Source organism: Pezoporus flaviventris, unplaced genomic scaffold (assembly GCF_033815535.1).
Source record: "Pezoporus flaviventris isolate CSIRO_AGI_PZ_B2104156 unplaced genomic scaffold, CSIRO_AGI_Pfla_v1 ptg000002l, whole genome shotgun sequence".
NCBI lineage: Eukaryota > Metazoa > Chordata > Aves > Psittaciformes > Psittacidae > Pezoporus > Pezoporus flaviventris.
In genome coordinates this window covers 57,160,756-57,186,416 of record NW_026892550.1, presented here as the reverse complement: position 1 = coordinate 57,186,416, position 25,661 = coordinate 57,160,756, and the positions used below count along the sequence as shown (strand labels likewise).

The window sequence follows — 25,661 nt, the reverse complement described above, 5'->3', positions numbered from 1 at the left end:
CTGACTAGGGCTGCTTTCAGGGAGTTTCTGAGGTTTCCAACAGTTGAGTTGCAAGAGTTCTTATGGCAGAGGTCTGCATAAGCAAGATGCCATGGTCTGAGACCTACAGAATTCAAAAATAGTAATTTCCTGTGTCCCATTTCCAGAAAAATGGGATTTATAAATTGATTTGCATTAATGAATGACTAGATAAAACTGACCTTTCTTGAAAACTACAGTTTTTACATTTTTCCTCTTTTGTAAACTGAGGAGAATCTTTTTCTGTCTTACTTGTTTGCATTCTTGTTTTGGTAAACTTGAAGTGATGCATACGAGTATAAATAACCAGAGTGGATATAGCAGGGAGTAGGCATGGTTGCATGTACAGCACCAGACCAGAGACTCGGACAGGTTTTGCCAGTCTTGTCTTACTTTTGCAAATGACAGTTAGAATGCTGATATGGGGATGTGGACATGAGTATGATTTTAATTTATTTTGGAGTAAAACTAGCAAAATTGTCTCATTGACATAGTTGTTAAAAGGTTAAGTCATTCTAATGCAAGCACCTGAAGTAAAAAAAAAAAAAGAGGTAGCTGTGGGGTATGCATACCAAGGTCTGACACAACACAATGATTTCACCTCCCTTCCCTGGGCTCAAGAACATGCCTTTGGAAGACCTGGCATTCCAATTCTACAATTTTCTGGGTTGTCCTTGGACTGGAGCCACTAGCTTGTGTGGTAGAGGGAACTTTGGCCACACTGGTCTCCCTCTGATAACACTTAAATTGCGAGTATGCTTACAGATAGTCCTTATTTTGAATTGCTCAGGGTTGTTAAGGTTTCAGTATATTTAAAAAAAAAAATATCACAAGAAAGAGCTTTCTTTTCAAATACTGGGCTTATTTCCAGTGAAATATGTGCAAATTGATATTTCATTTGTGTAGCTGTTGAAAGCTGGGGAGCTGCGAAGAGCTTTTACTATGAAGTCACATCATACTATCAATCAAATTTAATACTAAAACTTAATGGCCAATACAGTCATGTTTCGTATTGATATTAAAAGATACTGAGAATAAAAAGCTGAGCTCCAAAAGAAGTTGGGTGGAAGGATAAAGAGGAGGAATAAACCAAGGTTTGAGGTTGTCAATAAGGCTAGAAAAAGAGGCTGTTATCAAACTGGTAGTTTTGAATGTGCGTAAACAAAAATAAACACTTGATTATTATCAGTTTGTAGTTTGAGAGTGGAAAGATACACATTCCAGACATACTGACTTCCAGCTGTGAGGTAGCACAGGTCTGCCAAGCTCCCTTTCTTTCCCATCTTGGCTTTTTTAATTAAATTTGTTTTCTTACTCTACACTGTTCTTGCTTCTTTCGTTTCTCAGCTGGTACCATCTTTCTCATGTCTTCAGCTATCAGCTTATGGACACTGTTCCATTTGCTTCTCAAGGGCTGCACAGTGATTTCTGTATGTTAGTCACAAACTGTCTTAACAGGACGTATCTATGTACACAGTGATAAACCATGCCACAGTCCAACACTAACAGTTCTGCAAGTTCTTACCATGTGGTTTTATTAGTAGGAATGTATTTCTAGGCTTGATTTTGCATACAAACTGAGCGATGTTATCTGTACCTGAAGTCTTTTTAGCAGACATTATATCTGGGGAAGTGGACTGAGTCACCCTACTCATGTAAATATTGGTTTATTCTGGTGTTTTGTGTAGAGCATTGAAAACGGGAGTTTCTGCTGAGCTGTTGAGAGGCATTTAATCTCTCTGCATCTGTTTTACTTCTGAAAGTGGACGTAACTTGCTTCGCAAGGATACAAATGGATCAAAAAGTTACTAACTAAGGAATAAATGTGCTGATGTTTTCTTTGCCTTTGTGCGAGTAACTTTGTGCTGTCTGTGTTGACTTAACAGGCTGTGAAATCAGCAGTGCAGACCATTACTGTAGGAGGAGTGGGCACATCTCAATTTAAGACAATTATTCCCTTGGCAACTGCACCCAATGTTCAGCAAATTCAGGTACCTGGAAGCAAGTTCCATTATGTCAGACTTGTTACTGCCACAACAGCCAATAGTTCAACTCAGTCAGCCAGTCAAAATCCCAGTACAAATACACAGCCTCTTCAACAGGGTAAGTGCTAATATATTGTCTGAAGTTTTTCTTGGGTTTTTCATGTTTGTTTTGTAAGGATTAAAAGCAGTGCATGATTGAGATCTATCAAGACTGACACATGTATTTGGTTTTGTGGTAAGACTCCTATACATTTCATATTCTGTTATCTCTGATTTGTATGTGGAAATACTCCTCTGTGACCAAGTGCTCTGTAGTTGGACCTGAATCCTTGAAGCATTTTATGTTGCTTTTCCCTAATATGTCAACTTTGTGGGTGATGTGTGGCAAGTCCCAGATCCTCTATGTGAAAAGCATGAAGCCAGGACAGTCCACAAACATGTTGCCAGAAGTCCTGCAACTTGAAGATCCTTACATGTAAAATTCTTTAGAAGCACCAGATTTTACTGCTGGTTTCTGTCCATGGTTTCTGGAGCTGTGATGGAATAAAGGATTTCAAGCCAGGCTGTGGTTTGCGTATTCTCCTCTTGCCAAGAGAAATCCAGTGTCCAGAGGAGGTCTGCACTCAAGCTGTTTTTTAGCTGTGAAATGTGTGTGCACTCTTGTGCCAAATAGCTCTTTACAAAAATGTTCTTTAGACGTAAGTGTTTTGTGCCATGAGTCAGGTCAGTTAATCTTGGTGCATTAGTTACAGTTTAAGTATCTTTGCTTTAAGTGCATGTGAAAGTCTGGAGGACTTGTCCGTGGAGTCTGAATAATGTTGTGTTAATGTGATGTTGTTTCTTGATACTAGCAAAGCCAGTGGTAGTGAATGCAACCCCAGTGCGGATGTCTGTCCCCATAGTGCCAGCACAGACTGTGAAACAGGTGAGCTAAATATAAAAGGTATATTCCTGACTTAGTTTGGCTGGGTGGAAAAAGAAAGTGGTTTCAGTACTGTAATGAAATGGTCTAATAGAAGTACCTTTTGAATGAACGAAACAATGATTTCATTAAGATCTCTTTCTCCCCAGGTGGTACCCAAACCGATCAACCCAACTTCCCAGAGAGTTACTACTAGTCAGCCCCAACAAAGACTTATTATGCCAGCCACCCCACTGCCACAGATACAGCCCAACCTCACCAACCTCCCACCGGGCACTGTACTGGCACCAGCACCTGGTACAGGAAATGTTGGGTATGCAGTCCTTCCAGCTCAGTATGTCACACAGGTATGCTGTTAACCCAGAGATGAAGAAGGAAATAGTGCTGTCATGGAACACACTGCCTTCCTCTTAAAGTTTCTTACTTCCCTACTGTCACCTGACACGTAAGGGGACAGACAGTTTCTTTTAGGGATCCTTGGCAGAATGATGGTGGCACTAAATCATAGTTATAATTTAAGCTGTATTTTCTTAACAGGATTTTTTTATTAGCATAGCATAGGATCAAAATAGTAGAGAATTTCTATAATCAGGGTGAGTGTAGTACAGTGTAAGTAGTGTAGTACAGAATTTATAATGTAACTTAGCTTATAATTTCTCATCACCTAGACCCTCTGCAGGTCAGGTCAGATCTTAATACATGGTTTGCTTTATCTATATAACAATAGTAATCTGGACTTGAAAATCATACAGAAAAGTGCAAGTCACTCAGAAAAAGCAGATGTCAGTGGAAGCATCCCTGGCTGCTGCAGAGAGGGTCACAGGTCTCACTGTCCAGCAGCAGTTCTGGTTCAAGTTTCTCATTTAGGACTTGTAACTGCTTGATTTTATAGACAGTGCTCTGTGTGCTGTTACACTTCCCTGATCTGTGGCAGGGACTTTGTTGTCTGGGCGCCTGAGACCTTCACAACCAGTAAAGAAGGGAGTGCCCAGGACTCCTGAGACCAGTAGCGAGGGGAAGAAGAAATCTATTTAGTTTGTCTACTTGGTTCACAAGACTTTCAGGGCCTGATAATGAGGGGAAAGGGAACAAATATGTGACCCACTTTGTCACAGAGAATGGCTGCTTGCATTATAAAATTGTGTTAGCTATGGTAACCACATTATCAAGGGTCAGGAGCAGGTGGTACTGGTCACACCAGCCCCAAGATTTGACCAACACTCCGAATAAAAAGGAAAATAAATTAAACCTTCAGCTGAAGGCTGACCAGCTAGTCTGTACGAACAGTGACTCGTGGCATTACTGTTACCAGTGTCACTTCTGGTTCCTTTCTGGTTTTGTCACAGCTGCAGTTTGACCCTGAAGACTCTTACTGGGTCTTTCCACTTCCACAAATTTTACCTTAAACTAAATACCATTTGCTGGACCTATCCTCAGAGGTTTTGTGTTCCAGACACAGTCTGTCCCCCTGCGGCCTGGCCCCAGTAGGTTCATGTTTTATGTGCTAATCTGTCTTCAGAACCTGTCCCAGCAGGAATAAATAACTGCATGTAGGTAATACCAATGAAGGTAGCCCAAAACAGCATTGTTTGGCAGGTTTATTTCAAGGTTTTGTTGGGGGGGGAGGGGTTATATGAAAAACAAACTCTGGGTCCAGGTATATAGAGAATGTAAATCATTTTATTTATTCTTATTTAATTACATAAGTGGCTTATATATAAAGGAAGCTGTTAAAGTATTTGTGCAGGAAGCAGTCCTGCTCTATTGGGGCAAAGCAGGGAAAAGGATTTTGAGCATGTTTTTAGGGGCTGGAACTGTTTGTGGTGTGAATGTTTGTGTGTGTAGTCTGTTATCTGCGTGGCTGTAGCACTGTAATAGAGAACAAAAATATCTAAAACAGTGTTTTTATGCTAAGTATGGAAGCAGGAAATTGTTGCCTTGTCCAAATTCTACATGCGTCTGAAACTGTGCTTACAGCATATATTATTTTTGTAACAAAGACTAGCTACACATCCTCTTGTGTATATTCTAATTTCCTTTATTACTTTATTAACCTTTTTCTTAGCTACAGCAATCATCATATGTATCTATAGCAAGCAACACTGGCTTTACAGGGACACCTTGTATCCAGTCCCAAGCAAGGCTACCATTCAATGGGTGAGTGTTTTGCAACAACAACAACAAAACCTGACAAAACCGAAAACTCCTGCAGTGTAGACTGCTGGATGAGCATCATCTTTCAGTCCCATTGTAAGGAAGGGTGGGAGCTGAGGTGTTGGAGTTTGGTTTGGGATGTGTTCCAAGAAAATCAAGTATACTGTGGTATGGTTATTACCTCTGAATAAAGAGCATGGATCTGTCTGACAGTTGAGCCTGTTTCCTGATGAAAGCTGTGTTTTGATTTATTTTTTTAACTCAGTAGCAGGAAGTTGACCTGAAAGTTCCCTGTTGCTCATTCTTCATTTTGCATCATACTTGGGAGCTACAGGCCTAGTTTTTTTCTGGGCATTGCTGGAAAAAGATGGTAGATGGTACAAGAGCTAAATGGTTAGCATATGCAGAAATCAAGCTGAACAGCAAAATGGGACTGAAGCCTAAAGTGGGTCCTAGTAAGAAGGTGTTGGTGGTTTTCAGCCTTGTATTTTTCCTTTAAGGATGAAAATAACGGCTAACACATATTATTTTCCCTTTGTCAATCCAGCAGGCTTAGATGTTCTGCACAGTCCTTTTGTGTTATTGTTTGCTGAAAATTGTAAACAACAAAGTGCTTTTTGTTGCTGCAGCCTCAACTAATACAAACTAATCCCAAATACAGATGCCACTATTCAAATGAATGGGTTTGATTTAATCTCTCTGATACTAGATGCAGAAATTGTTGGATAGGGATGGAATGAACGTCATCAAAAGTGATTAGTGACACAAAATCTGAGTTTTAAGAGCAGTTAACAGGCTGTGTGTGATATAAAATTTATCTATAAACCACTTTCCCATTATTCCAGAATTTTTTATTTGTTTTTAATTCCAACTAGAACACAATGAAAAGCATAATTATTTTGAGTGAACCTTGTCCCCCTGCATGTGGAGAAGTTCTGGGGAAGTTTTCACTGATTCCAGTTTTCAGTTACAATGCTTCCTCTAGCTTTAAGCCTCGTTTCTACTTCAGGCATGAAGCCAGATTTGTAGCAAATAACCCAGGTCTTTGAGTTTGAAAAGCATTATGTAAAGGTAGTGTGTATAATAGTTACTTAAACACATTCAGCCAAAAAAGTAATGCAAGGGAAATATAAAGATTTTTTTTAAGCTTTTATTATGAGCTATTTACTTGATTTTAAAATAGGAAGAAACTGATAAAACACTGTGCATGCATCTAAATGCACTTTTTTCCTACACAGAATAATTCCTTGTGAATCAGCAAACCGCCCCAGGAAGCCTTGCAATTGTACTAAGTCTCTATGCTTGAAATTGTAAGTACAGCTTGGGTTTGGTTTGGCGAGTGGTTTTAAGCCTTATTTTTGACATCACAAATTTATGCCAAATATCAAAATATAATGTGTTTATGTCAGAAATGTTGTGTTTAGATGCTAATTTAAGGTTGCTGTTGATATCGGTGAAGATGTTGCAGTGCCTGTGTAATTTTGCAACTCCTGTGAGCTATATGGACCCTAACATTTAACGATTTTTCTAACTTCACAGCCTTGTTGTATGGTGGAGCCAGTTCCATGCAGCAGCTATAGTTGTGTTGTTGCTATGACTGAAATGACATCCCATGGTATCATCAGTGGGCATCTACTATACTTTGGGAAAGTGCATCAGTAATACCATGCTGCATCAAGTACTTCAGAAAAATTGGGCCGTGTTTCTATTTTCTTAAATGACTAATAGTCAAAGGATTCTTCACTGATAGGTCTGAGTCTTGTTCACTCTGAGTTATTCTGTTATTTCATTCAGTGTCTTTGTAAGAATTGTAAGAATTTTAAGGCCATTGCAGCTTGTAAAAGGTTTTGGTATAGTTTATCTCTGAGACCATTCAGGATGCTGAAAATGACCAATGCTTTTCTACCAACTGAAAGGCTGTAGTGGACTCCAGGGCAACCCTAATCTAGTTCTTGTAGTATTACCCTGGGCAAGCCACGGGAAGTCAACCACCTTTGAGTTATACCTGTATCTTTAGACAGCAACTGGACCTGCACTAGAGGATTTAGGCCTTGCAGTAAGGCTGATACAACTTGCACGCATGAAGTTGAGCATAGGGTGACCCCCTTACCTTATTGGTGCGTGTGCATATTGTCAGACTAGGAACTTGTGCTGCTGCCATCAGTACTAGCACCAATGTAATGGTCATGCTTACAAATGCCTTCTGCATCTTCTGTTTCAGGTACTGTGATTGTTTTGCAAATGGTGAATTCTGCAATAACTGCAACTGCACAAATTGTTATAACAACCTGGACCATGAAAATGATAGGCAAAAAGCAATAAAGGTGAGGGGCCTCTTCCTCTGCCCTGGCATGAAAGCCGTGTAGCTTCTATCTTCTGAAGCTATGGCATGGGGCAGAGCGGGTGTATAATGCCCTGATCTCCTCCCACAAGTGGAAGGCTTAAATCCTTTTATTGCACCTCTAAATTCTGCTCCCTGCATTCAGTGACTGACCCTTTGGGTCTGCATTGACAGGCCTGCCTTGACAGAAATCCTGAAGCCTTCAAGCCCAAGATAGGGAAAGGAAAGGAAGGAGAATCGGATCGGAGACACAGCAAAGGGTGTAACTGTAAACGCTCGGGATGTCTCAAAAACTACTGCGAATGTTATGAGGTACAAAGCATTATCTCTTAAAGATACTGGCTTTTTCCCTTCAGTGCTGCGACCTCTCTTATTTGCTCTGTCTCTTTGTATTACTATCATGTTTTCTGTTCTGTTCTTTTCTACTGCTGTAATGTTATATCTTCTCCCAGCAGCTTGCACATAGAAAGACTCGTATATGGCAAAACTGGCTACTTCTGCTTTATAAGCTTAACTGTAAACCACATAGCAACTTTGAACTTGGGCTTGAATTTGTCCTTTACTGAGGAACAGGATTTTCTAAAGAAATCTGCCTCTCCAGTTCCCTAGGAGATGTTGAAGCAGGATCCAACAGACACTCTGAGATAGAACATGTCTGTAGAAGACGAGCAAAAGTTGTTGCATCAGCTGACTAATCAGTCTGTGGATGTGGCAGACTGACCTCTCGTAGCTCAACAATGTAAATTCCACTGGAAACAGTAGATTAGTGAACAGAGGGATGAGTGGGTAACCATTGATTTGCCTTTGATTCAAGTATGCATTCTGAGAAGGCATCTCAGTTTGAGGTGAGAAGTTAGAAAACTAGTGCTTGGGGATTTCTTCTCATGGTTAATTGATGAAAGATGAAAACAAGATCTTCATTTTGTTGTGGCTTGTCATAAAGGGAGTCAGTTACACGAGGTTTCTCATTTTTTGTTTGTTTCTTTCAGGCAAAAATCATGTGTTCTTCCATATGCAAATGTATTGGCTGTAAAAATTTTGAAGAAAGCCCAGAGCGAAAGACATTGATGCATTTAGCAGATGCTGCAGAAGTTAGGGTTCAGCAGCAAACTGCTGCAAAGACCAAGTTATCTTCCCAAATCTCAGATCTGCTGACAAGGCCAACACCAGCACTCAGCAGTGGTGGTGGGAAGTAAGTTATGCAGCACCCTCTTTCTGTTGCTTCTAATGTGTTTTTTTTTCTATGTGACAGGTCATCTTTGAATGTTATCTGTGTAAGCTGTAGAAGCGCTCTCATGAATGGAACTTTTTGTTCACACAACTGTGCTTTCTGTGAAACCTATAGTATGCCAAGCTTACCTGTGTTCAAGCACGTAACTAAGCTAATCTTCTCATGGTTGCCCATGTGCTCACAGAAAGCATGAAGTACAAGTGTCCCATCTACTGAGAGGATGTAATCCTTGAGTTGCCCTTAAAGTAAAAGTTGGAGAATTCTATGTACTTGGGCATTTCTGTTTCAAAATGTACATCCATGGAGGCAGGCACCAAGGCACTATGGCCCGCCATTTGGCTGTAACTGGGGTTTATTCACTCCCTTTTGGTTGCCTGAAGGCTTCTGGAAGCAATAGGACAGATGAAATCTCATCAGTCCTTGCATTAAAATGTTGCCTAGCCCTGGAGTTAGGCACATTGTGTGTTTTTGCTGAGAGCAACTGAATCTTTCGTTTCAGGTTGCCCTTCACGTTTGTAACCAAGGAGGTAGCTGATGCAACCTGTGAATGCCTTCTTGCACAGGCAGAGCAAGCAGAGAAGACAGGCAAGTCAAAAGCTGCAGCAGAGCGCATGATCCTGGAGGAGTTTGGACGCTGTTTGATGAGAGTTATTAACTCTGCAGGAAAGTCCAAAAGTGACCCCTGTGCCATGAACTGCTGACTCGTGCACATGAGCCACAATGAAGTGGACAGAACAGAACACTTAAGGCACAGGGACACTTTTGTTTGGCATAGAGGATTTAGTATTTGTTAATTTGGTGCTTATTGTAAATTGACCTGCATAATATCGAAACATGCAAATCTTTTTATAACAATATGTAGAGCCTTTGAAATCTTAGCTAAATCCTCTTCTACTTAAGACAATGCTTAATGGTCAATTTTCTTCCTGGTGTACAGCTTTTACCTTGGGTTTCTTAAAAATTAGATGTATTCTCCTCTTTCCCCCAGAATAATTACCTGAAGGGCATATATAAATTATTATAATATATATCATTACAGTGTATGGAGTTGCATTACTTTGTGCATACAGGAAAACACAGGTGATGTCAACAGATAGGTGATGCTTTTGGCAACAGGCCCATAATAAGGAGGTACCACTGTATCCAAGATAATTCTGAAAGGAAGTGTGTAAAAGCATCTAAGTAGAAGGTAGTACTTGTATTTGGGACCTGACACAGAATATTCCATTAGCGCATGGAGCACTGAAATACACAGGCAGTAATACAGAGGAGTGGGTTGCATATTTAGCGTTGGACAAGTGATGGAGAATCTTGCTGGAGTAGGCCCAAGGAGTTTAGAAGCTAATGGAATTAATGGGAATTTTTTGATAGGAATGTGGCTGAGAGCTCATGTTGGTTAAGCTGGAACTTGAAGGCTAAGACAAGTGAGTGGCCTGTTCTCAGAAGTGAGGAAGGGCAGCCACACCACAGTGCCAGGTATCTACTTCAGTGTACAGTGTTACCTAACCATGCAGCCAACGGATGCTATTTCTTAGGTGTTTATCTGGTTTTTCAGAAGTCTGTGACAGCCTAATCCCTCACTGGAGATAGGGCTGTGCAGTCTGTGGTGTTTTTGAGGATCAAGCTGTAACCCTGGAAAGCGTTTAAGCCTAAGAAGCTGAGGTCATGGGAAGTATTGGAACCACAGTTGTCTTAATGAGGACTTGAGAAAATCTGCATCCAAATTGACTTGCAAACAGAGGTAGGGTCATATTCAGCCTGGTTGCGGGTCTTCAGGGTGCTGCTTCTCTGTATATTGTCAGCTTAGTTGGCAGAAGGGATATTTAAGTGTTGTTTAGAATGACTGAGAGCATGATCAGAGAGGATGCTAGCACAAAATCAGGTTTGCTTTCAAAACAGATACACAGATCCTTTTACACAAAGCTGGAGGGGGAGGAGAGCAGGGGCAATAAACTATAGCTGTGTACAGACTTAGGGCAGGGGATATTTTTCAGTATTTGTTACAGGCAATCTCGGATCATGTTTCTGGTAGCAGAACATATTTGCAAAATTAACCTAGTAGATTATTTACCTACCATGGGTGTCTAGGTGTCTATATATTTTAATCACAGGCATTTTTATTACCCGTCTCACTGCAGTCTGAACTATTTAGTTTTTTCAAAAAAAGATTTAGTATTCCTCATGTAAAAATGTAAATACAGAGAAAAGCAGCAGAGCTCTTTCTCCAGGTTTTCTAGCAGGGCCAGGCTGGAGAAAGGTAGGGGTTAGGCAAACCAGCAGCAGAGCTAAGTGCCTACATGTATGATGGCAATAGGGTGGGAGGATGCTTCCCCTCCTGTCTTCACCCCAGTCTTGTGCACTGAGCAGAAAAGCCCTTGACCCTTCTCTGGTGCCTCCTCAAAATGCCTCAGGGGCTTGAAGGGCCTGGGAGGTGGCCAGCAGCAGTGACCATTGAGTCGTCTTTGCAAACAAGGTTTGACCTGCCAGTCACTGTCTGAAGGGCCCTGTCTGCTATTAATATTTCCCTGAAAATGAATAGCAAGTCTCTGAAAAGGGACTCCACCTCTTATGTACATAATTTTTTTCATAATTAGGACTTGGATTTACTAAAAAATCAGTGCAGTAACTTTACATGTAGATAGCGCGGATATTCAGTTTACTTCTAGTGACCTACTATAGTATGTCCAGTAAGATTTGTATAAATGTAAATTAGTGTAAGTGAATAAAGTAATACCTACTTACGTTATTTTCCAAACAGATTGCAATATGCCTTCTTTTGTTTAGACTTCAGTCCATGTTAATTTTGTATATATACCATGTCTTACTCTAAATTGCACCTTTTGTGATGTGTATTTATATACAGTGTGCAAAAACACTTGTGAAATTTAGATGACAGTTGTAATTATGTATGATGGTATTGCTTGAGAATATTTTGCTTGTAAAGACTTTAAAGGTGCAATCAAATGCTCCTAGTTCTTCAATTTTGTTTTGAACAAGCTTTCTCAAATATTAAGCTTGGATTCCTCTCTCCCCTCTCCTTGGTGTAGAATGTGTGAATTGGATTTTGTACTTCCTTAGCCATTTGCATCAAACTGCTGGACAAGAGTTACAGTCAGGTTCATTCAGCTACATAAAAAGTAATTGGGAATGGGGCAAAGGGTTCATTTTCTAGTTCTGTTTACATCTGAAAGTAGACAAATTAAATTTATATTTACTAGACCTATTCAAAGAATACACTTTTCTATACTGTACAAATGAAACAGTCCGATAAATCACAAAGAAAAATAAACCTTTATACTATTCTGTAAATACAAATCTTTTGTACTGCTTGCCTTCAGCACTGAGTACTGTTCGAAGGTGACTCTCACTGAACTATCAAAAGACAGTTGTTAACACCAGGCCTGTTTCTGATGCAAGAACTGGCCTGGATTTTCAGTATGAGATCACATCTTGTCAGAGATAAACCCTTGGTTACTGGCATACTGTCATGCATAGTAATTTGTGTCACGTGGTGGCATAGTTCATAAAGGGCCAGAATGTGTGTGTCAAACCAGCACCAGGTAGCTGAGCCCACGTGATAGTTTCTTCATTTCTTTTAAACTCTTTAATGAGAAAGCGAGGGGCTTTTTATGTGTATTGGCTGGGTAATAGCTAGGCTCAGACTGAGCAGAAGGACATCCTAGGCCATTCTGCAGTGCCCTTGAAAACAGCATGGTGCTACAAAGAGCTCATTGAGGACCACAGGCAAAATGTTGAGGCAGAGCTTTGTGGAGAGCCTTAGCCTGCTTGTTAGCAGGATACAATGTACTGGTTTCTTGTGGCTTTTGTGTCTTTTGCAGAGATTTGTGAGCAGCTCTTGCAAAAACTCTATTACTACGTTGCATTAAGGAATACAAGTCAGCTAAGAGAGCTTGTGGTTTGTTTCTCAAAGTGAAGCCTGGTTTTATTTGTGTGCAGCCAATTTCCATGTTCAGCTAAAAAAAAAAATTAACAGTGTGGCAAAGGTAGTGTACAGTCAATGCTGAGGGAGTCTTAAGAGTGGTGTTAGGATGCTGAGGGAACAGAAGATGTTACTGGACTGAGCTTTTCCCCCTTCTACACCAGCTGCTAAGAGAGAAGGCTCTCTGTTACCTTAGGGTGCAGTTAGAAGACAGAGGAGGAATGAGGTGCTCAAAGTGACTTGGGATAAGTTTGTATGAAGGGCATGGTAGAAGCAAGAGTGAGAGTGTTTCAGAGATGATGAATGTCTGAGCAAGGAGTTGCTGGGAAGAGAAAGCACTGTCCAAAAGACACTGTGGGAAAGGGAGTAGTGTGGAAAATTACTTGATTGCAATTGTGGTGTTAGGAATGCTGAAAGACTCCACTGAAACTTGACAGCTCCTGTGGTGCAAGCCCAGTCAGCACTATCTGTGGAGGGCAACAGAAGGTATGTCTTTTTGGGAAATAATGGCAATTGGTACAGGGTTCGTAATACAACTGTCAAGTTTCCTTTAGAATATCTGACTAACTGGGTAACTGCCACACTTCTAATTACATGGTTTAGCTCAAACTTCATCCTACCAAGCCGTGTAAAACTTCCTCAGCATCTCTTGGAAACCTCTGTCATCAGTATTTCAGTGAATTACAAAAGGATGTGTGAACTGTGGCAGTCATGGGTATGGGCAGGTCAGCCACAGGAACACACAGCTCGGTGTCAGCCCAACTGCAGCAGTCTCCAGCTTAGTTCACTGGTGGGCAGCACAGCACAGCACAAAACCCAAAAGTTCAGAGGTGGGGAAGCTCTGTGCACAGCATGCCTGCCACATTCACACCTTCATTAGTGGCCATGAGCTCATCCACATCTTTGTGGATGACCTTCCCATTCAGGAGGAGGCTCAGCGTGAACTAAGACAAGCTCCTCCATGTAAAAAGAAGGCGGCAGCAGGCTTATGTACAGCTGAAACAAACGCACAGTGAGGAAGTGCCTGTTCCCAATGGCCCAGCTCATATTGCAGCTGGACATGTAAGCAGTACAAGTGTTACATTATGTGAGTGCAACCAATCTGCCACTGGGATTTCAGCAGTGTTGCCGGTTGCCCTAAAAATCACATATAAATGAGAAGGAAATAGTTTCCTAGAGTCTCTTGTAGCTGCAATGGGTCCATGGCAGTGACAGCTTCAATATGGCTTTTTGCACAGGTAACTGGACTGGTGGGGGATGGAACTCTGGAGGTTTTGGTTTGCTACTCCCAGCAGAGATTGCATGAAGTTCTGGGGTGCTGCTAATCTCAAAGCGGAGCCTGAGGAATTGAGTGCAGCAGCTCTGCTCCCACCATAAGTAGGACTTAGGGGAGGAGGAAGAACCCAGATTGACCAGAGCCAGTTTTGTCCCTAGTAGGCAGAATGTCACCTTGAATATTATTCCTGTCCTGAGACATGATGGATCCCCTTTTTTCACTCCATCTCCAGCATGTGGCTTGAAAGTGACTTAACAGCCATAGTTTTGTGGGAAATAGTTGCCTTCCAACTCTATGGCTGCAACTGCTGTTCTGCACAGCTAAGTCTAGCAACAGTTATGCCAAACTTTGCTATTCCAGGTAAAGCACTGCATACCAAGGCAGCTTCCTTGCCATGGAAATTAACTGAACAATTCAATCCTGCCTGGTACCACCAAATCTGTTTCAAGTAATCAGAGGAAACAGTATCTGTACCCTGGGCTGCAAGGGACATACCAGTTCTGGGAGGATGAGGCCATTTGGCACAGTTGGGGCCACGAAATGGGACTTGAAATGCTTGCCCTGCTGCAGCACAGCCATATGCTGGTGCTTGGGGCTCCTTCCCAGAGAGGAGGGTGTCAGCACTGCTGGGTGCAATAGCCTGGGGTTTCGGGGGTGCGGTTTGATATTGTAATTTCCCCCTCCAGGGGATCTAGACTAAACCAGCTTCTTTAGCTGCTTGATAAAACACGTAGGAGTGGAGGCTTCTGTACAACTTAAGTGCCATTTTCTTTTCACATCTTTATTTTCCTTTTTAAGTAAGAGCTCTGCCCACTTTCTTGCTTCCAGCTTTTTTAAAGCAGACTTACTTTGGTGATATCAAACTTGCCAGCATGTATGATTCTCCTCAGCCATGTGGAAGACCCATCAGTCTACTCCTGGCATGTGCATTCATAGCACTAAGCTATCCAGTGCCTCTAGCGTACACTCTGCAGTGTCCCCTGCCACTTCCCCAGGCATCTTGAGCAACCATCACTAATCCTGGCCTGCCACATAAGTCATACAAACTATGTGGCTGCTTTGCAGGATTGCTAGATGGAGCACAGGATCAGATGTGCTTCCTTGCCTTGCTCGGCCAAATCAGGTGCTTTGCAGTGGCCCAACACGTCATGCTTATCAACACCAGTTTTGCCAGCCAAATCGTGAGAAGATACCACATCACTTCCTTGCTTGTGTTGCCTAGATCTGGCTATCACTGAGCCTCAGAAGCAGCCATCCTTGGAACAGCACTGAGTACTCATGATCCCATGTGGGTTTGGCCTGACTGACAGCTACCCAGTGATGAGGGAAACAAATGTTTTCCCTTCACTGTCTTCAATTTGTGCCTTCCACAATGGTATTTCAACTCCAGGTGTTTGGCATAGTTTGTTTTGACCTTTAAATAACATCGTGTTATTTCCTTTACTAAGATTGTGTAATGATTGTTGACGCACACCTCCCCATGAAATAAATGGTTTGTGAGAGTGGGGAAGATGGAACTTTCTCCCAGGAGCTCCTGGAAGATTTTCTGTTCTAGGGACAAGTGCCATAGCTTGGTGTTTTTGTTGCTGTCTCCTACTTTGCCGTACCAGTTTAGGACTTGTTCTGAAATGCTTGTTATGTGGTACACACTTGCTGAGGGCAGACTCACCCCACCTAACTTTTTTATGTAGAGGACTGACCTGCATCTTAGCCTGCTCTCATCTGACTCAAAGAGGGAAGCAACACAAACTTCACACTGCAAGTCAGAGGCTAATTGCTCAGCAATGAAGCCCGCAGTGCAGGTGATGCTCTGCACATGCAGGGATAGGTCTGTCAGTGCATTACCCAGTGTAGAGCCATGCAAAAGAAGGCCTGCACAATAGGGGTACTCTGTTGCCAGTGTCCTCCCATGAGCTGGGTTATACTGATTCCGAATGCTGCCAAGGGTCAGATCTCTCCTGCGAGACAGGGCTATGTTCCAGGAGCTTATACTGCCTGTGCCACTGCTGTATGGTGAGCCTGGTGCCAGGTTGCAGCCAGCCAGCAGTTTGTGATAAGCAGCCTGGAACACAGTGCATGTGGGATTCCCATTGCCACAGGCTTGCTGTAGAGTCCTTAGAAACAGCTCCAGGGGGTCGAGGCTGAAGGCGTAAGTCAGGAGGTGGTGGGAAGAAGAGCCTTCTGGAGACACGTAATTGGTGTAAAGCCACTTGAGGCTTTCAGCATTAAGCAAGAAACTCAGAAATCCTAGTTTCCGTTTGCTCTTAATAATGTATCTCCCCATAGAGTCCGTGAAGGTAATAAAGAAGCTCTTGGCCTCATTAAAGACGTGGGTTATTTTGGTGTGATTTCCAACTAGCAAAGGCCCCATCGGTCCCATTCTATAGGGACCTCTGCCATGAAATACATCACACAGATGGCTCATCAACCGCACAAACTTGACAGTACCGCTGCAGTTCTGGAATGAGGCCAGCCCCAGTTTCTGGAGGTGTTCCAGTGCATCAGCAACACCCTCGCTGAATAACGGAGTAGCAAGGTTGACCTTCAGGTAGTAACTCCCCTTACTCCCAGATCTGCCTGACTTGGAACTGCACAGCTCCAATATCCTCTGCTCCCGCAAAGCTGCAAGCTCCACCACATGCTGCCACCGCACGGTGTCACCAGGCCACTCTATCTTCTGGAAGCACTGCAGAGCATTCCTTATCAGCTGGAGGGCATGGCAAACATCAAAGAAGTATGTGATGCTGTGAGCAGAGCCGGGCGGATGCTGGAAAGTGCACTGAATCCTTTCAGGATCCATCCTGATCCCTAGAGCTCTGGCAGTCTGAGCACCGCAAGCAGTGGCACCTGACGTCACAGCCAGCACCCTGATGCCAATGTTGTTCAGTTTGTTGATGGCCTGACGAAGCAGCTGAGCAAGCAAGTAGCCAGTCGTGCTGTTCACAAAGAAGTAGCCAAGTGGAGCTGCCCAGGGACTTGAGGTGCCAACTGCCATGAGGATTATTGCTTCTGAGGCCAGCGGAGCTTCATCAGCATCAAGGATGCCTGCACCCAAGTCAACAAAGCCTGTCAGGCACTGGGTTTGTGGGTCCCACTCCTGCTGTTTCTGCAGGGACATGTCTTGTACCATCAGGGCACAGTAGCAGTAGTCCTGTTCCCCTCTCTCCACCTTTTCCTGAAGGCAGAGAAAAATGTTGTTGCTGAAGCCTGCAGCAGCCTTATTAGTAGACAGCCAACTGGAAAAAAAGGGCAGGGTGCGATTAGGAGATGTGATCTAAGAAAAGGGAAGCAACAGTCACCACCTTTTACCACACAGGACTTAGTCAGCCATGTCTGGAGCTGTACAGCAGGCTAGGGCAGAGTAAACCCTGCCTTTCTTAATGCATAGTCTGAGTTTCTGTTCTCACACCCTAGTGGTGGGAAGCAAAAATACCGACCATGAAGGGAATTAAAGCAGCCTCCTGCCTTTCCAATATATAGAAGGTCAGGACAATTAAAGATCAGGAAAAATTAAACCAAACACAGAATTACAAATCAGGCTACGCAGGTGGCCAGCAACACCAGGCTACTCTCCTTCCCAACTGGTTTTCTCCACTCTGCACATTGTAATCCAGTTTGGATGATGTGAAACCCTCGGCAGCCCATGTGGAATGCTGTTGTCCTCAATACACTCCCTTCTGCTGCTCCTTCAAGCAGGTTCTTTGTAGGAAGCTGTGTGAAACACCCCAAGGCAGGTATGGTCAATGAGTGTACCTGATGAGCATCCACCAACTGCACTACAGGAGTCTGAGACTCAAAATCTGACAGGGAGAGTTTCTCCAGCTTTTGTTTTGTGTGTTGTTACAACTTCACTCTTGGTAAATGGGTCTGATAGCACTTTAAAGTAATAAATTCTGAGCCTACATAACTACTTGTGTGGGTTACACAACTGAGTTATGTGATACAGAAGTATCTCCCTTCTGTAACTTTGAAACAGACACTTGTTGAGATTCACTAACTTCCCAGAGTCCTTGTGGGACAAGGTGAAAAACCCCAAAGCTCTAGTCTTAACTGCTTTATGCAGTCCTTCTCTTTTCCCGTGTTCCCTTCTTGACTTCTCCCTCTTCCAGAAAGAGGGCCAAAGCTTTCCATGTATAGTCCTATTGGTTTTGATTTCCTCTACTGACATTTACTCCTGCCCATGTCTCCTCATTCAGTTCCTGCTGTTGGTGGAGTACTACAGATGCTCTCGTAACACTGCCTCCTGTGGTTTCTTTTTAGATGACCTTACTCATAATATTTGCCCTTCCTTCAGTATTTGCCTCACCTCTCCCTTCTCACAAGTCTACACTGCACATCACAGGGCAAGAGCATGTGCCAGTGTGGTAAAGCACATGTGCTTGTTCGTATTCCTCCTTCCTCCCCAGTGAACAGTAAAACACATATAGACTCTGAAGCAGTTGAGGCCCTAAAATAATACCTTTTTTTCACACCTATACTCACCTAGGAATACTTAGGAAACTCCACACTTACTCTAAAATTGTTATTCTCATGCTCTGCCGCACATGCATGGACACAGAGCAGATCTCCAAGTTGAGGAGTATCAATATTTCTTGATGCTCGCTTCCCACTCTGCTTCTGTTACTAAAACAAAGCAGGGAAAAGCTACTGAACATCTTCAGGGCAGACCCCGTTACACCTATTTCTACAGGAGTACCTGCAAGTATATTCAGAACGAATGAGTAAAAACTTGCTTTGTCAGACTGCAAGGATGAGGGAGAGGAATAATCTTCCGTAGATAATTGTAAGCCTTAATATGGTAGAGGTGGAGAATACAAGCAAACTGCCTCATTTCTGGAGAGTATTCGGCCATCTGCCTCCAGCTGTGCAACTCACAAGGCAAATCTGCTTAAAAGAGAAAAAGTCAGCTTTAGTGAAGCAAATAAACAGCTGGTAACTTAAAAGGGATATATAATACAAATGCTGCAGAATACAAGGCAACAGGGTGGCTTTAGGAACCAATCAGTCCTGAAGCTTGGTGTGTATAGCTCAGCAGTATTACCACCGTGCCTCAACTCTTCCTAGAGATGGGCAGTGGCCAGGAAGAGTGTGTGTCCTACCACGTTAAGGCCAAGACCCCAACACGTCTTTTCCTATCTAATGTCATCCCACAGTTTTGAGTAATGGCTGTGTCTATGTGGGTGCTGCTTAGAAGCTGATATTACAGAAGCCATTATCTTATGGTTGACTGCAATTTGAACGGCTTCTTTAGTTTTTATCAGTAATGTTAATAGAACTCATTTCCAGACAGCATAAAAGACAAGGCTTTCCTAGTTAAATAAACTTTATTCTTGAGTCATCCACCAGCTGAATGGTGTCATGGATTGGTTTAACAGCTTTGGTTATGTGTCTGACCTGAACACCATAACCAGCCTCAAGTAATTTTGCAGGGAGATTTTAATTCCTTGAAGGACTTGTTGTATTCCTGACCTGCAAATCTCAACGTATTTATGCTATAGCACTGGACCTAGAAGTCTAACAATCAGGGATTTCTTTTTGGACAACACCAATATCATAAAGTTAAAACACAAAACTGTGGCGAGGGGGTGCATACCCTGCAGCACTCTGCCTTAGAAAACGCCCCCAGCAGTACCTGAAAACTGTGCCTGCAGCAAGCTTACGGTTTCCTCAGAAAGGTGCTGCTTTTCCACCAGCTCCCACAGGACGCTCAGCACCGTTCTGGCCGCGCAGGTGCGGGGGCACCTCCCTGCCGCCGGGAGCTGCTGCTGCTGCGAGCATTCCAGCGGCGGCCGCGCCTCCTCGCTCCCCGCCTGTCCCCCCTTCAGGCTGTAGTTGTGGTCCCCTGCGGAGGGGCTGGGGGGAGGCTGCTTCAGAGCTCCGACGAGGGCTTTGCTCCTCCGGCCGGCGCGCAGCGGCTCCTACCGGGGAAAGGAGAGGGGAGGTCATGGCGGCCCAGCGTGGCGGGGAAGAAGGGGGCACGCTCGTTCTCCACACGCACCGGGTGCGGGAAGCGGGAAGGCACGGCGCCCCGCCGCAGCTTCCGCCGCAGCCCGTAGCGCTCGAAGTCGGCTTCGGCAAAGTGCCGCGAGCAGAGGATGGCGCCGGGGCCGGGTCGCCAGGCCTGGCGGCTCTGCGGGTCCACGCGGTTCACGGCGCGGATCCACTCGCGGCGCTGCGCGGCGTCCACCGGGAACCTGCGACAGATGGAGAAAGGGAGGCGAGGCACGGACGGAGGGAGCCCGGTCGAGGCGCGGGGCGCGGCCGCACTCACTGGTGGAAGGAGATGCCGCGCTCCCGGCTCCGCCCGTTGTCGCGGGCAGTGCAGCCCAACGCCGAGCAGCTCCGTGTCATGGCCGCCACCGCCGCCGCACGGCACGGACAGCGCCCGCCGATTGGCTACCACCGCCCGCCGCCCACCGCTTCCTCCCTCCCCATTGCCTAGCGAGCTTTCCTGGCCCTCGTCACCGCTCCTTTTACAGCACTGCTGCAGTTCCGCCTCGGTTCGACGTGAACAGAACCGAGCCAACCGGTGGCAGCGATAGAGGAAAAAGCAGCCAATGGCAAACGGCGATCCTCGCAGCCAATGGGAGCAGCGCTTCCAGTCCCTACATATATAGCGGGGCCAGGAAATAGGGCTCTCTCCTGCCGCGGGGTGCTTGGCAGTGGTGGTCGGGGGCCTTCGTGCGGCCGCGCCATGCCCGGCGGCGGGGCCTCTACAGCCGCGCCATGGCGCTGGGGCAGCCCCCGCCCCTGGCGCACCGTCCGCCCTCTGAGCGGCGGCGGAGCTGTGCTGCTCCGACTGCCGTGAGAGGTGGGTCAGGGGCTGTGCAAGCCGGCGGGCCGCAAACTCAAGTGTGTTAGTTCCGTTTCCCCGCCCCGAAAGGCGGGAGAGCCCCTGGCTCGTGGGCCTGGCCCCTGTCCGGTGATGAGCCTCACTGCTGTTCACATCATGACCGCCGTGATTACTGTCATGGAGCTGAGGACAGCCGGCACCAGAGCCCCGCGTTGCAGGCTCTTTTCCCCGGCTCCTCTACACCCCAGAGAGGCGACCGCCCCTAATGCCTGTCTCCCTCTTTCCCAGGGCTGATCGCCGCTCCTGCACCGAGAATCCCGGAGGACAGCCCGAGGAAGGAGGCGGCTGCACGCCCAAGGCTATCCCACACCCCCGCCGCACTCCTTCCCGCGTAAAGGAAAGGTGGAGTCCCGCTTGCCGCCGCCCGGAAGGCGCGGGGTGCGCCCGGAAACCGGTGGCGGGCTAGAGGCGGTTCCGCGGCTGCCACGTTGGAGCGGGCCGGGGCTGGGTGAGCGCCGGGGACGCAGAGGTGAGGGGGGAACCCGCTTTTTCCGCCTTTTTAACTTCTGTTCCTGTCGGAAACGGGGCGCCGGCGCCCGCTGACCGTGCACGGTGTTTCCGAGGCGGGGGGGGGAGCCCTTGAATGTTGAAATAAGATCCAGAAATGAGACGGTGGAGGCTGTTATACCGTTTTTCGTCCTCAGATCTGGCTGGCTGCTGATGGTGTTCGGCAGCAAGGGTTTTCTGGAGGATGGATAGGCTTCGTGGGTTAAGACTGAAAGCTGCTGTAGGGTGCCTTATGTGTGTCTTGATGCTGCTAGAAGAGGATTTTTCGGAGCAGTTGAAGTTTTGCCCAGATTTTCCTGTGTTATAGTTTGTTTAGCAGCCATCGGTTTCCTCTGTGTGCCCACTGGGAATTATTACTCCCCTTCTCCCTGAGCGTGCTCTGCAGAGGGTGGATTTGATGTCTGTGGGATATCTTTAGGAGAATGAGCACTCTAGCAGCTTCTGCCATGTCCTAATGCAGCTGCTGAATCTGTGGCACTGCAGTCTCCCCATGCTCCATTTAAGCATTATCTTTCTTCTCTTTATTTTTCAGTGAAATGAAGCTGAAGGAAATTGATCGTACTGCTATGCAGGCATGGAGTCCTGCACAGCAGCACCCCATTTACCTGGCCACAGGTGAGTTTCTGGGAAGCATGTGCTAGTAGGCTACATGTGGGGGCTGCCATGAAGCAGTCATGATTCAAAGTTGTAAGAGTTATTTCGTGTCCTGAAGACTGGAACTGGGTATATGGTGCAGTGCCTTTAGTGGAGTTATCCAGTTGTGCCATGCATGAAAACATGGTTTGCTTTCTGCAAGTGACAGCAAGCATCTTCTTCCTTCTGCCAGGGTAAGATGACAGCAGTCTTAATTGCTGGCTGTCCCTTGCTGCTTCTTTGTAACTAATCGTTTTCTGTGCAAATCAGAAAGGGAGAGGCACTTGCCCAAAGCTTTTCCTATTCCTATTGGCGAAGAAACCCCCAAAGGGGGAACCATGGGGAGGGCAGTTACGTAGAACTACATCTAACAAACAGAAACCTGACCCCATCCCAGAGTCTTTGTGCAAGCATTATGTTTTTATGCCCCTACTTATGTTGCTTTTTCAGTGACTCTTGTGTGTTGTGGCTTTCTCACTGTGAAGCACACTTTTTTGCAGGTACATCAGCTCAGCAGCTGGATGCAACCTTTAGTACAAGTGCTTCTCTAGAAATCTTTGAGTTGGACTTATCAGACCCTTCGCTGGATATGAAGTCCTGTGCCACCTTCTCCTCCTCTCACAGGTCAGCAGTGGGGTTGTAGGGGAAGAGTAATGGCTGTGCAACTGTTAAACGTGGTGCATGTGGAAAGGCCACTTCATGAGGTTTATCTGCAGTTGTTAAAAAGAGGAGCAGAAATTCAGTGCTGAGGTGTGGAGGCATGTGAGTTCTATTGATGTGGAGTAGTGAGCTTGGACTCTGAGGAGTTGCAAGCAGCTCATAGTCTGAAATAAGCCTAAATCTGACACTGGTAGGTTTGGATATGTGCGCAGACTGTTTACTTCGGGGAGCCTCTGGGATTCTCTAGGCAACAGAAGGAAATGTGAAGTTACGAAAATGCAGTCACAACTTTTCACATTTTCCCGTCCTGTTTGTGTTTTAGGTATTTCAGGGAGATTTCTGTAAACTGAATCATGTTGTGTGTGTAGTATCATACCTTACCCCACAGCTGGGAAGCCAAGTTCCTGACTGCAACTCAACTTAGCTCTTAATTCCTTACTGTGCACTTGTCCAAAGAAATATTAGTGTCACAGAGTCCAATTTCCACCTCCCCAGCACTTGTAGCTGCTCTGGCGGCTGGTCCAGTGAGTGCTGCTGGTTTTGATGAGCTGAAACAATGTAGCTGCAAGTGCAAGATGCCTCTGTGGGTAGAGAAGCAGGTGAAAATTTTCACTGTGGTTGGATTGGGTCCATACTAGTTACAGTGACAGCATAACCACTCTTTCATCTGATCATCTGAAACAACGTGACTGGAGGTGCAGACACTTGCAGCATTTTGCCGTTATGTTCAAGTGAGAATTTGACACTTCTTTTGAGGCAATTGCCATCTCCCCCATCTCTGGCAAGAGTAGAAATTAATTAGACGTGAGCCTTCATTACTTGTTCTAAAGCTGTAACTTCAAGACCTAAGGGCCTACAACTGTTTCCTGAAGTTCTGGACCAAATGCAGTTTGCTGGGTTTCTAGAGTTTCGCCTATAAGAACTTGGGAGTGGTTGAAATTGTGTGTCTTTGCACTCAATAAGGTCATGACCCTATGTAGTTTTGCTCTCTTATTTGGCTAAATAATGGTTGTGGTAGCTTTTGCAGGAGGAAGAACAAGGCATTGAGCTGCTGGCTTTGTGCTGTGTCAGTTTTTGCCTTCCCCCCCCCCTTTTTCCCCTGTGTTTGTCTGCATTTTAGTACATGGAGCTTGTGTGAAATGGCCACAGTCTACGTTTAATGCCCTGCATTGTGGGCAAAGCTGATGGTAACACATCCAACTTGCTGAGAGCAGGGAAAGGTGTTTGATCTTTTTGATTCTAAATTTCCTTAGTCTACCTCATTTTAGCTGACTGTGTTTTTCCACCCTCAGCATGTGACATTTGCTTAGAGGATTCCAAAACCCACTCCTTATACCCAGGATGCAGTGCTCCTTTGCAAGTACTTCCCTTGGAGAGCAACACAAGAGTTTGACTTTGCCCCAGAAAATACATTACAAAGGAGGTCAATTTATTTATTTGTTTAAATTGAAGATGACAAGAAGTGTCCCAATTAGCTTTATTTTAGTGTGCAGTGAATTAAAATGTCCAGATGATTAAACCCACAAAAGATAAATCCTGCAACAAGCTTTGTTATTTGTTCTTCAAGGAAAGTAAGGTGTAATACTAGTGCCCAGACAGCCCTGTTGCTCACTCTGTTTCTCATAGCCTTACGTAGTTTGGTACAGAAGGATAAAATTGTACTCGGGGAAAGGGTCTGTCTGATATCACAGACCAACTTCTGTTTGTAACGTTGTTTGGTGAACCCCCACTGTCAGCTGAACACTGCACTAGGGAGACTAAGCACTTGGCTGTTACGGTATTTGTCACCCAGCATGTGCTTTTTGTCTAGCTTTCTAAAGTATGCATTTTATCTTGCTGAAGTTACCGTGATTTAAAGAAATTACTTGAAAGTTGTCCAAAGATAATAAAAGGAATTAATAATAACACAGCGAATGCTGAAGTAACTCGTTGCCACCTTCCAGTCTGTGTTGTTTTGCTTTGTGCTTGCTTAAGAGCTGATATGTGACAGTGTGTCATTTTGCGTAGAAGTATTCATCCTTTGCATGGCTGAATACACAGGAATGCTGTTTTCTTATGCAGCAAGTTCATTTTGTTGAAGGAAATGTGGGTATTTGCAGCTAGACACAGTGGTGTGAAAGTACTTAATTTCTGGAAGTGTGTTTAATTCCTCTTGATTTAGCCTGGAAAATAGACCGTGGTCCAAGAGACAGGTGTGCCTAATGCAAATAAACTACTTGCTGAGCTTTCAGTACAGCAGATGAAACATACATCCAGGAGCACAGTTATGGAAAAGGATTAGCAATGTTTATAGTTCCACCTTTTTCCTCTCTTTGTGAGAGCTGCTCACAAATAGCAGAGGTTTACATCCAGGGGTTTTTGGTGGGCTTATAGGCCTTACTTTGATTACCTCTATTGTTTTGCAAAGCTGAGCTCAAAATCACAGTGCAGTAGCGAGCACTTACCTGATTTTGCAGCCAGGAGATGAAAGGAGTTTTATCAGTTTCTCAGTTATTGATTGTGTATGTTGTGACCCTGTGTTTTGATAACAAGCAGAATTGGAACCTGTGGCCTTGCTGATAGAAAGCGTTGAAAGTACAGGGACTCTTCTTTAAGGAGAAATGCCTGTAGTGCTTTGATGTGTCTGCTCTGCCTGTTAGTAACAGCCTGGAAGGTTTATCTGGTGAGCAAAATGGGGTGCATCAGCATGCGTGGAGCTGGTGGTGGATAGTTGTAGACTGGAGGGGACCTCTGTGTCTTACAGGTACCACAAGCTGATCTGGGGGCCGCACAACATGACCTCAGGTGAGACGATCTCTGGAGTCCTGATTGCTGGGGGTGAAAATGGAAATGTCATTCTATATGACCCAGCCAAAATCATAGCTGGAGATGCTGAAGTAATAATTGCCCAGAAAGACAAGCACACAGGACCAGTAAGAGCGCTTGATGTCAACATGTTCCAGGTTAGTTTTCTGCTGTTCTTTATTGTGTACCATCATAGATGGGTGACCTGTCTTAACTTGTAACCTCAAACGTTTCTCTCCTTTTCCCCTTCCCTGAAAAGCATGAACTGAATTTGGTGTTTGAGCACCTGTATTTAGTAGGTAAAACCTGTCCTGTTACTGGTGTTTCAGAATGGGAAATGAAAGAATGTAAGGTGTC

The 25,661-nt window shown here is 44.8% G+C and overlaps 3 protein-coding genes across 24 annotated transcripts in view; 2 read left to right on the top strand and 1 right to left on the bottom strand.

Annotated features, from left to right (window-relative positions):
* LIN54 (lin-54 DREAM MuvB core complex component) overlaps positions 1-11,966 on the top strand; it is a 40,133-nt gene extending 28,167 nt beyond the window's left edge. For all 4 annotated transcript variants that reach the window (XM_061479578.1, XM_061479601.1, XM_061479584.1 and 1 more), the window contains 9 exons: positions 1,905-2,121; positions 2,855-2,928; positions 3,075-3,272; positions 4,991-5,082; positions 6,318-6,389; positions 7,301-7,403; positions 7,595-7,732; positions 8,410-8,612; positions 9,151-11,966. In XM_061479578.1, coding sequence (XP_061335562.1) covers positions 1,905-2,121; positions 2,855-2,928; positions 3,075-3,272; positions 4,991-5,082; positions 6,318-6,389; positions 7,301-7,403; positions 7,595-7,732; positions 8,410-8,612; positions 9,151-9,352 — 1,299 coding nt within the window. In that variant the 3' untranslated portion in view covers positions 9,353-11,966. The remainder of the gene's footprint in view (positions 1-1,904; positions 2,122-2,854; positions 2,929-3,074; positions 3,273-4,990; positions 5,083-6,317; positions 6,390-7,300; positions 7,404-7,594; positions 7,733-8,409; positions 8,613-9,150) is intronic.
* A 2,548-nt stretch (positions 11,967-14,514) lies between these two features.
* Positions 14,515-17,512, bottom strand: THAP9 (THAP domain containing 9). The gene is made up of 2 exons (XM_061464035.1): positions 17,411-17,512; positions 14,515-17,141 (listed from the first exon to the last, which is right to left on the bottom strand). The coding sequence occupies exons 1-2, from the start codon at positions 17,510-17,512 to the stop codon at positions 15,144-15,146; spliced, it is 2,100 nt and encodes a 699-aa protein (XP_061320019.1). The 3' UTR covers positions 14,515-15,143.
* Positions 17,513-20,515: 3,003 nt separating this feature from the next.
* SEC31A (SEC31 homolog A, COPII coat complex component) overlaps positions 20,516-25,661 on the top strand; it is a 43,794-nt gene continuing 38,648 nt past the window's right edge. For 18 of the 19 annotated variants that reach the window (XM_061479725.1, XM_061479720.1, XM_061479699.1 and 15 more), the window contains exons 1-5: positions 20,516-20,678; positions 20,949-21,189; positions 21,760-21,842; positions 22,361-22,484; positions 25,264-25,462. In XM_061479725.1, the coding sequence (XP_061335709.1) occupies positions 21,764-21,842; positions 22,361-22,484; positions 25,264-25,462 (402 nt within the window). In that variant the 5' untranslated portion in view covers positions 20,516-20,678; positions 20,949-21,189; positions 21,760-21,763. The remainder of the gene's footprint in view (positions 20,679-20,948; positions 21,190-21,759; positions 21,843-22,360; positions 22,485-25,263; positions 25,463-25,661) is intronic. The other variant, XM_061479636.1, reaches the window with a different exon arrangement.